Source organism: Lottia gigantea, assembly GCF_000327385.1.
Source record: "Lottia gigantea unplaced genomic scaffold LOTGIsca_5, whole genome shotgun sequence".
NCBI classification, from domain to species: domain Eukaryota; kingdom Metazoa; phylum Mollusca; class Gastropoda; family Lottiidae; genus Lottia; species Lottia gigantea.
This window is the reverse complement of record NW_008709715.1, coordinates 5,713,786-5,727,728: the sequence shown is the minus strand read 5'-3', so window position 1 is coordinate 5,727,728 and position 13,943 is coordinate 5,713,786. Positions and strand designations below refer to the sequence as shown.

The 13,943-nt window shown below is 35.3% G+C and overlaps 1 protein-coding gene across 1 annotated transcript in view; it reads right to left on the bottom strand.

Moving 5' to 3' along the window:
• LOTGIDRAFT_154493 (hypothetical protein) overlaps positions 1–13,380 on the bottom strand; it is a gene marked incomplete at both ends in the record, with an annotated part of 19,563 nt that extends 6,183 nt beyond the window's left edge. The window contains 22 exons of the mRNA XM_009062160.1: positions 395–580; positions 763–903; positions 1,422–1,635; positions 2,434–2,561; positions 3,042–3,291; positions 3,731–3,969; positions 4,219–4,392; positions 4,803–5,016; positions 5,632–5,729; positions 6,012–6,234; positions 6,487–6,689; positions 7,095–7,250; positions 7,759–7,969; positions 8,276–8,388; positions 8,597–8,801; positions 9,010–9,230; positions 9,599–9,745; positions 10,432–10,615; positions 11,018–11,136; positions 11,462–11,654; positions 12,328–12,569; positions 13,317–13,380. Of these exons, the coding sequence (XP_009060408.1) occupies positions 395–580; positions 763–903; positions 1,422–1,635; positions 2,434–2,561; positions 3,042–3,291; positions 3,731–3,969; positions 4,219–4,392; positions 4,803–5,016; positions 5,632–5,729; positions 6,012–6,234; positions 6,487–6,689; positions 7,095–7,250; positions 7,759–7,969; positions 8,276–8,388; positions 8,597–8,801; positions 9,010–9,230; positions 9,599–9,745; positions 10,432–10,615; positions 11,018–11,136; positions 11,462–11,654; positions 12,328–12,569; positions 13,317–13,380 (3,925 nt within the window). The remainder of the gene's footprint in view (positions 1–394; positions 581–762; positions 904–1,421; positions 1,636–2,433; positions 2,562–3,041; positions 3,292–3,730; positions 3,970–4,218; positions 4,393–4,802; positions 5,017–5,631; positions 5,730–6,011; positions 6,235–6,486; positions 6,690–7,094; positions 7,251–7,758; positions 7,970–8,275; positions 8,389–8,596; positions 8,802–9,009; positions 9,231–9,598; positions 9,746–10,431; positions 10,616–11,017; positions 11,137–11,461; positions 11,655–12,327; positions 12,570–13,316) is intronic.
• Between the last annotated feature and the right edge of the window lie 563 nt (positions 13,381–13,943).

Sequence of the window (13,943 nt, the reverse complement as noted above, 5' to 3'; positions counted from 1 at the left end):
CTCCAAACGGTCTCGGACGTAGTTTATCAGATATAATTGGTCAGTCAACAGCAAGATTACATCGTGGATACCAAAACAAAGAAAAGTGCGAATGGCATGTGCTCAAACAACAAAAGTCCAGTTTGTGGTTCATTGGATAAGCATGTACTTAAATTGTGGTTCTAATCCTTTCTTAACCAACAAAACTCCCCTTAATATATTTTTATTTATCGACGAAAGAAAATATTATTTGCCCATAGAAGCAAACATATTATTTGTAAACAGACTAAAGGTTTGATAACGTGACAGTAAACATACATAGACTTCAGAACTGTGGTGTTATTAAACAGACACACAAAAACCTTTACCTCATAATCGCCATTTTCTGTTTTGGAGTAACATAACTTTAGATTACCATTGGTACCATCTAGTCCATCAGAAACATAGAAATCGGGTGAATAGTCGCCTGTAGTTTCGTAAGATAAAGTACTAGTTTCGTCAGCTGTTGGATCCACACAGTTACTCTCTATAGAAATACATTCATCTTTCAACCAGACATTAGGTGGTGAAATCACAGGCGTACATTCAGCACCCACATCTCCTACAAAACATCAATCATATATTTATATGTCCTCCGATCATGATATCAGATACAAGATCCTCAATAGAACTACAAAAGGTAACCTTTTTAAACCATAATATAGATATGTCTGAATAAACCAAAGAAAATTGGTGCATGCTTAAACTTTATTAAAAAGGTTGTAAAAGCGAAATTTGACTTACTGTTAACATTAACAGTGAGTGTAGAAGAAGTTGTTAGACCTCCACCGTCCTTTACAATTATGTTGATTATATGTTGGCTGGTGCCTCTGGGTAACTTTTTATTCAGATATATGTTACCATTGCCACTGATGGCAAATACATCTAAAATACAGATATAATTACTTTAAACGATACATAAACATGATCTTCGTTTACCCACCTAACCCCATCTTATTTCATTTATTGGCCTTGCTTACAATATTTAAATTTCAATTCGTGCATATTCAGAATGGTTGAATACGGTCTCATGATAAACATGATTTGAACGGGCCACGCCTAATACAAGCCCACTCGCTACAGCACTTTAGTCAAATTAAAGAGATTGTAAAGAGATTTTCTAAATTTTATGTTTTTAAGTTTTAAAAATAAATAATTATGTTTATCGGGGACACTGATATCTTCAATTGACACCATTCCAATTTACGGTGAAGTTTTAGTGACGTCACAAAACGCTTAGTTAAAGTGGAACCACAGACGTCTGATTGGACATTGGAATGGTGGAAATTGCTATCAGTCCCCGATACACATAACAGATTTAGAAAATCTCTTAACAATCGCTTTAAGTCAATCCTTTGGAATGGGACGATCACGTAGAAAATAGAAAAAATAGGTAACAATACCTGTTGTCTGGGTTTGCAGAGAGTAAGACAAAGAATTGAAATTTTCATCAAAATCTGTATCCGAACAATCCACAGATATAAAAATTTGTGATACACCTTGTAACAAAGATAGGTTCTTTTGAAGGTTGGTCTCATCACAGGTCGGTGCCTGATTCACGTCATTCACCATAAATGTGACGATGGATGATGCTGTTAATTTACCTCCGTCTTCTGCCTACAGATTTGAAACAAGTTGATATAGTACCAAATCAAGTTGTATTGTTAAAAAATGCAGTTTTCATAATCCTGCAATTCCACTAAAACCACGTGTTTGATAACGTCACCAATTGCGAAGGGCCTTATGTGGTAACGCATATTTTGCGATTTATGACGTCATCAAACACTGTAATTGCAGGAACCACAGACGTCTGACTGAAAATTGGAATGCCGCAAATTGAAGCTATCAGTGTCCCCCATTACTGATACTGATAAAAATTTCAAAAAAAAAAATCATTAGAATCCCTTTAACATAGTACTAAATCAAGTTGTCTGTAAACTAAAAGAATATAGTTTTGTTAATCACGTTATCTAAAATCAGACCAGCTGGGTGAACCAAAAGTGACGATTTTTCACATTTTGTAAATGTTCCTCTCGATGCACTACAGCTGTAATACAGTATATACTACTGCAATTTTCCGAGGTTCGTCGTTTGTAAAACACTTGGTACCCAGACGATTGTCAACCGTTTTTTATCCGAGTTTCTATTTGGTATTTTATGCTCTTAAGAAACTTGCTTCAATGTTTGATCACTTGTTGGCCTTGATAATGATAACGAATATTTATTACAATGTGTTAATGCATTTTCATTACCCTGGTTTGTACCACCTTCAAGGAAACAATAAAGCGTTTGACCTTCCTCTTTGAGCCACGAGACGTACTATAAAACTTTCAAATTGGTGATGATGCACGCCGCGGTCAGGATATGTGGTTGTCATAGATCGTAAAGGTCAAACATGAATATGCTACTCCTTACCTGGACATCAAATTGATAGTACAATTCAGGTTTTAAACTGCTCGTTACAGTGAAGGATTTGTCATCATAAGATATAGCTAGAACAGCACCCGCTTTTTCCTGTTTAGTTACTCTATCCATCACCTTTCCTACAAGTAAATAATGGACGTTTCAGAACCTTACTTCAACGCGTTACATATACCAAAACCACAAGCCGTGGACAGAATCCTTACTTCTATCTTCAACACGATGTCTTTAGACTCAGGCCTGGACAAACCCGGCAAGTTAAAAATTGAATGCATTTTCAAAAAACAAAGGCAACAACTCATGTAAAATATATTTTTTTAAAAATTTCAATAGAATTCGCCAAGCTTGTCAATATATGCCAAAAATAAACGAGTTTTCAAGAACATGGACAATAAATATTAATACAAACACTCACACTGAGTTTTGTCAAAATCCTCCAAGAGTTCTAGGTATTTACGAGCAATTGTTGATGGACGGCCGGACCGACGCATTTCATATGGGCGTATAAAAAACATATTATTTATCAACTTAACTGATGAATCCACTATTGAATTTCCAAGTATATGCCAATCAATAATGTTAGGAAGAAAATACACACTAACCGTCAGCAGAAATATGTTTGATATTAAACTTGTCTAGCGTATCTGGATCAACTAGTTGGATATTAGGATCAGTGGGATCGGGTTCATTAAAGACACTGATCGTAGCCACCATAGTCTGTTTATTTGTTGTCTCATTTAATTGATACGTGTACCTATTTTCCTTGAAGTAAGGTGCGTCATTAATGTCTTCTATATTCACTTCCCAGTTAATGTCTACCTTACCCAGTTCATTCTCAACTCTGATACCGATCTGGAATTAAATCATTTTGAAATGCTGAAAATGGTAATGAGAAACATGGCCAAGAATAAGACTCATCAACAAGAAAGAAGTCATCATAGAGCATCCAAGACAATTGTTCCCATTGAGCTAAATTTCTCTCTGCAGTTGGTGTATTTGGTGCTATATGTGTGGAAGGGCGTGCAAATCCTTCAATTCCGATGCACTTTTGCTTTTGGAGTCCGAACTATAGATTGTATTAGTCAAAAAAATGCTGTCGTGGTTGTCCAAGATTGGCTATATTGTCTGAGGTGAGCTATTATAGGAAAAGGCGATATTTTTTTAAATCAACATTGTCTTTCAAGAAAATGAAATATATCAATAGATAAGCAAGAGATGGATAAATGACGCACAGCTATAAAAGTTTCAGAATAACCAGTATTTGATCGCTAAACTAAAGACTTAGCCTCACCGTATAAGTAAATAAATTTTGCCTTCCACTTTGTGATAAACACACTCTTATATCAAGTTGTTCCACAGTGTCATTAGTTATCTGAACGTCTAAATCCCCAGTTTTATCATTGGTGATAACCAAGGTCATTGGACTGGATACTTGGTTTGAACATCGTATCTTCTCTTGACTACATCCTGATGAATCTTCTTTAAATGTTGTTCTGATGGATGTGGCATTGCACGATGGTGGGAAGTCACCTGCAATGAAATTGATTTTTATGTCTTAATGAAGATGTGGAACGCCATACAGTGTACAATATGTACAATAAACTATGCATATTTGGTAAGAAGAATGTCAGACAACAGACAGTATTGTGAACAACTCCGACACTTTAAGCTGTATCTCTACGCATCTGAAACATATATGAAACTGTCCTCGTTCCAAAAACTAATATTTTATGCACAATGACTGTGACACGTGCCTTCTTTCTCAGTGTTTGGACATACTTGTTATCAGTTTAGTCAAAAGGAAAGGAAACATACGTGAAAGATATACTGTGACTTTTATAGACGTGGTTTGGTCACCAGTTGAAGCTTCCACAGTAAACTCCAGAGTTTCAGGTTTATCCAATAGACTTCCCGTCACTTTTAATGTTCCTTCGTCGTCTACCTCCATCGGAACTAGAAACAAGAGTGATAAGGATATATACCATGGTAATTTGGGGTTCTTTCTGTCAAACTACAGAACATCGATTAAACATCAGACATCACGTGAGAAGTAATTCTGAGGCTACCATGAATAAACTTTTGCAAGATGAATAAATAGGTGGTGTACAGAATGTTTGATATATGTCGAAACAAAGACATGAATACTGAAGGTACTGTTATCAGTGGATACCATTATTGCCGACACCATTAATGTGATAATGTTCTTGACTGCTTCAAATTTAAAGAGATGATGGAATTCAAGAATGATTAATTGCATTCAGTAGTTAAAAGAAGCACTACTGAGTACGAATTGCAACTTTAGGCGTCAACTAAATGAAATACATTTCGGCAACAATAGATATAGTTTTTGAAATGGATGTTACCTGACATAGACTGTGGCTGAATGAGATTGTAGCTTATCTGTTTAAAGTCTGAACTAACATCATAATCATAACACGGCAGATTTCCAACTTCACCTTCATCCATCAGCACTGATATATTGAATGTTGTTGGTTGAATACAGACCGGTGGTTCATTTACGTCCTGTACATTTATCACTACAGTTAAATTAGCATTTAATCCGCCAGTATCTGTTGCCTTTAACAAAACAAAAATGCAATGATGTTGACTTGGACGAGTATGATAATGAGAACAATGATACGGAAGGTATAATCATGAGTATAAAGAATGATGATGACAAATGCTGTTACTGCTGCTTCTGCTTATGTTGATAATGATGAAGAGATGCTGTCACTGTGAATGAAATTAACAACTGCTGTTGGTGATAAAGGCTGCTTCTGCTCCCGCTACTACTGCTGCTACTACTGTTGCTGCTACTGTTGCTGATAACTGCTGCTACCGTTGCTGATTTAAAGTCTGCTTTGACTGTCGCTACTCCCACTGCGTTTATGCTGATGCTGTTGATGACGATGTTAAGGAAGATAGGTTTGATGCAATGATGAGGGTTGCTATAGAAGTTGCTGATGATAAAGGCTTATGATGCTGATTATGAACTTTTGTGCTTTTCTCCTGATACTGATGATGATAGCTGTTGTTGGTGGTTGATCATGAATGAGAAAACTGTCGTTTATAATGAAAACTTTTATTGATAATACTAGCTTGCGCAGGCTGCCGCCGCCGACACATTGAGTGCTGTTGCTTATGATGATTAAAGTTGATTCTGCTCATGTCGAATAAAATCAATCAACTCACTGTTAGGAATATTGTATATACGGATGTTGATGATGCATTCAATTTTTTCAGTAGAATGATATTGTTATCTGACACTTGAAAGATTCCCGATTCAAAATCTGAAATAAACAAAACACGTATAAGTTTTGAACGCCATTTACAACAAGGAGAGAGCACATATAACAAAGAAAACTAATTCATAATTCCGTGGAACTTTTCGCAAAAGAACATAGCCTATGAAGCTTAACAATGCATATCAAATTGTGTTTCTGTCGATGGTTTCCAACTAAACAAACTTTTAAATTCTCGACTTTCAGGATTTTATCATTGGTTTTTCATATGTTTATAATAATTGGAGCATTATAAGCATGAATTCGGAGAATATCATTTAATTATACAACCTTCCATTACTGCCGTTACTGTAAACTTCCCAAATTCTCCATCATCTTCATCAGTAACAGTAAATGTGAAAACTTCCGATCCTACAGTCGTGTTTTCTGACAAATCAATAGTGGTTTCACCACCTACGTTGGCAAAGACTGGTTGATGTTTATTCACTGCAGTTATAGTTAGATTTGTTGATTTTTCTAGCCGGTTGAATTCATCATCCACCACAACCTTGATCTACAACAGAAAATAACATTTATAATAGCCCAAATGGAACAAACAATTTATGGCAAATATATACCTATGGTTCTATAATACTTTTAAAAACCAAATTCATAGCCTGTCAGAAACGGCATAATGAATTTTCCGGAAATCATTAGTTAACTTAGCTTAAACTGTTTGTCTTATATCATCATTACACAGTTTTTTCGCTGCCAAATCGGTCACGGTATATGAGTAAACTGGCAAACGGGTTGGACCTGTTCATACCTGAGAGGTACCCACTTCCAAGGCTGTATCACCACAAATCTGAATATCACCATTTTCTAGGGTTGTGGCAATAAAATTTGGTATGCTATATTCAAGTCTTAATCCATCTGTACCATTGCAAAAAGCACTGATGTTTACACAGCCTTCACCCAGGGTCTCTGGTACTGTTATGGCAGGGTTTGTGTCGCAAGTGGGGGCATCAACTGAAATGAGAATAACCTATATATTATGAAACACAAATCAAAAAAACAGTTATTTGATATCATTGTATTATATTTGCCCATAAGAGTATTCAGATGACTCTTCAGGAAGACTAGAACTGATATAAAAATAAATATAGGCTACAGATTCCTCTTTGACTAGATCTGTAAACTGGTTATCTGTTTTGGGAATTCTCATACCTATAAATGTTTTGTTTGTATAATATCTGGATTGTCAAATAGTTCCACTTCAAGAGATCTGCGTCTCTGTCACCGCAAGATAACGTTGTATAAGTATCTATAAGTATATGCTAGTTTTTTTCATCACAAACCCATCGTTATTTCATTGCGTCCATAAACTACACGGACTATACAGTTTAACCAAAGAGCAAAAATTTACAGTCTTACCAAATATCGATATATTCACTTCAATCTGTACTTGAGAGTTAAAACTATCCGATACATCTACTGTAAACTTCAAACTCTTCAATTCCTGTACACTCAAATCAGTTAGTTGTTTTTTAACAGTAATTCTGAATTCGTTAGAAACAATCGAAAAGTGATCTAAAAAGAATATAACATAAATATTTTAGGCGACATCAAAAGTGACACAAAATTCGTTCTTTAAAATGTGTTATTGGTGAAATTAACGTGCTGAGAATATGGATCTTGAGAGAGGCGATTCCACGGGGCTTTCCAAAGGCCCAAGAATACTTTTTTTTTTATGGAAATTTGCATAATAATATTGAAAGATTACTGTTTCAAATTACATTTAGCTGCAGAATTTACGCCCTTTATTTTCAATGTCCCCCACAAGTCATTCAAATTTCTGCAGCCGTTACTGGATATTGAGGATGATGCCCCTAAAAACATTTCGGGTAAACCAGGCAGCCCCCTCCCCATCCCTTAACAGACCTTACGGCTATATCGGCGTATCATGTTTTTTCGTGGTAACAAATCTGTGTAAGTATATTTGAGGAATCAAATATTCGGGTATACCTATTTGCTCATAGCAGTTTCTTGAACTAAAAGATGCATGAATCGTACTACTAAATTCTGAATACAGTATTACCTGTGATATAAGATGGTGTATCTGAAGTAAAGTTAAAAGTTATGGCATCACCATCAACATCACTACATTGATTTTCAACTGGTACAATATGACCCTCGTTCACTCCACGATTTACAGTTGGTTCTAATAAATTCTTTTCACAACTCGGCGCTACGTTATCCATAATGGTTACATTGACAGTTGCTGTGGAAATACCATCTACATTACTTGCCTACAATATATCCAAGATTTCATCATATTACAATCAGAATCAAAGGTAGCTCTAGATATTTTGGATATATGCTGATATTTTTGTCAGTTGCTTCATTCATATGTTGATCTAACGACGTTTAAACGTAGGCCAATATTCAATTTAGCCAATAAAATGCTCTATACATAATACAAAACTGTACTGTTCATCTTAGCTAAACCATCCCTCTTATTGGACTAAGGTACTCTTGACCACAAGGATTGTGAACGTGCCCCTTGTGAAAGTGTCAATCAATTGAAGACTTAAAACAATGAAGGATTCAAATACCTTTATGGATAACAAGTAAAAAGAAGTATTGTTAGCATCCAGTTCGTCTTTTACTATTATTTCATATCCAGATGGTGTGCCGACTTGTAAAGCAAACGGTAGGTTCGCCTGGTCTACAAAATATTGTTACAAAATTATAAAATAAACAAAATTCTTAATGGGTGAAATAGATAAATACTTATTGTATCTATTATGGTCGTTTCCTAGAAGCGACATGAAAATCTTTACTGATAGTCAACGGTTTTTTTTTTTCTTTCTTTTTTTGCCGTATTTCACTAAATTTCTCGTGTCACAATATGACAACAATTCAAATTGACTTACCAGTAAGCTTTACCTCGGTCACTGGCCTTTGAGGCTGAATAGTTAAAGTTGTAATGATTGTTTTCAAAACGGTGATTTCTGACACCTCTAGTTCTGTGCTGGTATTAAATGTTATAACAGGAATCTGTTTTATAACTTTTATTGTAATCGTTATTGCAGATTCCGACGACCCAAATTTGTTAGACCCATCAAATTTATAAAGTACCTGGAATAAGTTGTGAGAAGTGAAATCCACAGTGAATTATCTGTATCAAGAGAAAAGTAATCGCAGACCAAAATTTTTGTCCATTTTTATGAACTTCCTTGATCGAAATTCTTTCATCGAATTAAGTCTATTCTTGTGACTTTGCTAAAGGTTGTGTTCGTAAAATAATTCAAATCAAAACAATTTTTACCGTTAAAAGATGACTTACATTGTAATCCTTCCGGTTTTCAGAGAACAAGTCTTTTTTAGTACATAGGGTACTGTTACTGTAGGGGAAATAAAATATAACCGAATTATCTATATCTCTATAGATAACCTTTTCTGGCGTGGTTGGATCAATAGAGATAATATCATTGAAGCATACACCAGGCCCTGTGGTATCGTTAACAGATAAGGTATACGGTGTGTTGGTAAATATTGGTGGGTAACCTATAATGAAACGGGCGATTACAAATCTTCCTGAAAATTTACTCCATGGAAAAGTGAATGACCATCTTCTCGATGAGTTGCTAAATAAACAGAAAAATGGCAATGGTTCATATCTTTATCCTAGCGGGTCGTAACATTTTTAATACCTTGAATCTTATATCGTTCAGTGGAAGACAATCATCTGGTTGTGCTAAGATTGTCAGCAAAACCGGCCTTTAGTCTTCAAACAAACTTGCCGTAAAGATCGCACCCAATCGTTAAAGAGATTGTAAAGAGGTTTGTTTGTACGTTATGTGTGTACTTTACAATCCTGTTGAGCCAAACATAGACGGCATACAGAAAGCAAAAGATTTCGGAACATCACCTACCGACTTGTATCTGTAATTTAAACTGTATAGTCAATGCAGAAGATGATTGGACTGTAACTGTTAAGTTGTATACGCCAACAGAAGGTTTTGTGAACGTTAACGTTAAACTTCCGGTGACACTATCCATTCGTACAAACTTTACACCGCCTGTAATAAATTGGTAGAAAACAGCATGATAGATTTTTAGTAGGAAAGGAGGGGCGGGGTCAAACAAATATGACAAAGTTACTTTATAATTGAGGAAAAGTCTGATGGTCTCTTCTCTGGTCATTTATATGGACGACACTCTCCAGTACGACGCCTTTGAAATCGGAAACTAAAAATCACGTTTGCATACCCACAGAGCCAAGTATAGAATAATTCTACGCTCTTGCTAAGTGGCATTTTTTAGACTGCAACCTTTTATCATCGATAAATGTGTTTAACATTCAGAATCTATTGTTTTCTGAATTTTTACTCATTTACTCGCATATATTTTTTTGATCCTATCAGTGATACACAAAATCTTTAAAAAAAACTCTTTACAACCCCTTTAAACTATTCAATCCTTCAAAGAAATCATACCGCAAGGGCAGATAATTTCTATGATTAAAATGATACAGTGCCAGTAGAGCTTAAAATCAGCGTCCCCAAAGTATACTGAGGCTGGATACCCATGTCTTTAAACAAAAAATGATTGTTGCCTTGTCAAGCAACCAGTACTTAAATACCAACCTTGTTTATAACAAACTAAAGCCCATGTATGTAAAATCTAACCTCTCGTGAGTTATTACTTTATCTAATTTCAGATCAGAACAGAGGAAAAATACCCATCAGTTCCAGATAAACCTTACCTTCTGTTATAGTAAAGTTCAATGTTCCAGTTTTAGAACTACAGGACGCATTGCCGACATTTTTACCAACAGAATCTGAAGGATTTACAATCGATATCATGTCATCACAAGTAATCGACTCATTTATCACGTGCATCCTGAAGGTAGCCATTGATTTTAATTTAGGATTACCGTTATCTGTTACCTAAAGCAAAAAAAATATGTGAAAATGTATTTTTGACAGTTTTGCCTATTTTGATTTGGTATAGATAGATAGGATTCATGCATTTGTCTAGTTTCTCTATTACATCAGATTTTTTCTTTATTACATGGATATTATTGGATTGATAATAAATACTTGCAGACCAATCAATTTTGTAAATAAATCATGCCAAACATGTTGTTCTTACTAACAGTATCAATCTCATAGCTCAAAATAAAAAACTGTTATATAACAAAATATGTTACACAGCGTCTAGCAGAGAGCTTCCGATTCTTCGACATTTGAAGCAGAACAATAGCATGACAGTTGATTAAGATGATGTTGCGATCAACAAATCACAAAGTGATAATATGATACTATGTACGAAAATACACCAAAACTTACCATCATAGATACATCTATATCAGTAGAGGTAGTAATGGTTTCAGTGATGGTGAAGTTTAGCGATTCTGGATCAAGAGAGTTCACACGGATGTAATTCGTAAACTCTTTTGGTGAAACATCTGAAATATTGATATTATACAAAAGGTACTTGGTAATCAGCTAATTAATAATAAAAGTCAATGCTTAACAAAACATCCAGAATTGTATTTTACCAGATTGTTGTCAATTCCAATGCTATGTTGTACGAAAAGGGGGGTGGGGGTGGTATTACTCCTTTCGAGTCAGCCTATGCACTTTTCATCCACCCCTTGTATAATAGCAGTCACTTCAGATCGCAGTCAATATCTATTTAAAGATTCATTTCACTGGACCAATTATTAATAAATCATATATTTTGTAATGGAGAACACTTAATGCAGAAACTGGTTGGTGTAACAATACTACCTGTAATGGTGATGTCTGATATCCCATCAGTTGACGACATTTCTATAGGAACAATTCTTGATTTTTTTCCATCTGCCATGTTGATCAATGTTGATTGGTCTGGAGGAATATTTGGTCCTTCAGGGTTAAATACCACACAGATGGTTGCTGGATTTTCAGAGTTCTCATCGGAGGCCTTGGCAGTATAATTGAGCTACAAGAAGAAAACAACTGACATCTTGTAATGGGTTATCCTATTGCAGGAAGAAGAAGTGTCTTTTGAAAAGATGGGTATACTACGAGAAATGCGTAGCTTGACTGTATATTAAGACCCTGTCACACCATAACTATTTAGCCAGCGTATGTCGGGGTATCAAAATGTCTAAAAGGCCATAGTTCGTCTTGAATAGATGTAAATAGTCTTCAGACGTACAAGCTAGAATATAAGTCAAGTTGTCTTGTCAACTTTCTAACGCCGATAATTCAGGGGTTTGAAGGCTCAAATTTCGAACAGTGAACACTATTACTGATTAGCTGAGCTAAAAAAATCTCTAAACAATGATATTTTTATCTTTAATTTTGAGCGTTAACTTAGAGAGCGTATTCATAATGAATTACTTGCATATAACGTGACATTAACCTGTAATCAATGTTTCGATATCTTAAACTACTAACGACTGTGATATACCACGACAAATTTTTCATATGTTGAGTACACGCTTGCCCAATCGTCAATATGTGACAGGATCTTTAGTCAGTTAACGTTCAGTTAAATGTCGTTGCATCATCGTTGTTTTTTTGGAAAATTTGGGGTCTCGAGTAAATTATGGTTGTATCTAGGGCGTATCATGATGATCCTGATTATAAGGCTGATGTAAAGTACTTACACAAATTTCCGGGACCGGTATGTCTAAGCTAGTTAATATAATACAAGACTGAAAGGAAGTTTCTTGTAATTCAACATATTCTAGTTTTTGGTTTGAAGTATAAACTATTTGTGATTGATGTTCACAAACATCTGATTTTGGTTGACCTTCTTTATAAAAACAATAAATTTCACCATTTTCTTTTTGAAGGGATTTAGGATGTGACACGAATATTTTTTTTTCCTTGGAACATGTCGGAGGAGCTGAAATATAGAAATCCAAATCTATAATACAGTCGAAACATATATCACCTAAAAATTATTAACTCTTTGGACTCTCCAAATATGGTAGCAGGTTGACAAACCCATCCACAAGGTGGTACCAGCGGTGAGTATGATTTATTGTGTTCGAACTTATCCAAAAAGGGCATTGGACTCAGTAACGTTTCTAGGAGACAATAGGGAAGGGCGCTGAGCAATGTTCCATAAATTTTCCAGGAGTGGGTGGGGTTTTGGGGCGCACAGATAATTTTTTGTCACTATGTATTATCAGTATTATGATAAAAAAAAAATTGGGGCGGGGGGTGCGCAACGCGGGTCAGTGGAAACAACTTTTCACTTTCAATTATCAGTGTCCTATACTGTTAAGCAAGGACTTTTAATGGATTCCCTTTCTGGAAAATGTTAAAAGAGGCTCAACCACTTATTGAGCCTTCCTACATTGGCCAGGATTAAGTAAAAGTTCTTTTAGATGACTGCAGCGACGACGACGACTATGATGATGATGATGATGATGATGATGATGAAGATGGCGATGACGGTGATGACGATGATAATGACGACGATAATGGTGATGATGCCGACGATGATCATGATGATGATGACGATGCCAAATTAAAGTTTTTCGTGGATATTACAATTGGTTAGAAATGAGTTTTATAATGATTCCACTAAAATGAAATATTTCACATCTTCTAATGTGTAGTTTAGCATGATAATAATCACACATACCTGCAGAGATTAGGGTCAGTGCGGCCACCAACGCTATAATACTAAACTGGATGTTCTTCGCCATTATTAAGAAGTATATATATATATGTGTGTTTTTACTCCCGATACCTCATATTTCTAGGATTCCATCAGTCTGAAAAAGAAAATATTTTTTCCCGCATACTTTCATATAATCAATGATTTGTTTCATTTAGGCTAGTAAAATGAAGAAAAGGAAGTTATTTTTGTTCAACTAGCAAGCAGATTTTTTTTTTCTAAAAAGACTTTAAATCAGACATTAAATCTTTCCGTGCTATGAGTTAGAAAGACATCAGATAGTTTGTGTTTGTTCCGCCCTAGAAAATATGTGGACGTATATTTTCTGTCACATTTTTTGTGATTCAGAATGGATGACATTGCCATATTACGAACTAATTGTTTAAGTTAATTGACCAACGGCCAGCGGCGTTAAAGTTACGCTAGCGCTCTGCAACATCGGCTTTACGGACACTGCCGAGGATTGCCGAATGTTTAATTGATAGCTAATGCTCTTGATATAGCAATCTAATCAACGTGATTAAACTTGGTTATAATACACGGGCTCACGCTATCATTGAAAAATAAATATGAGTTACTGCCCTTGTTCTA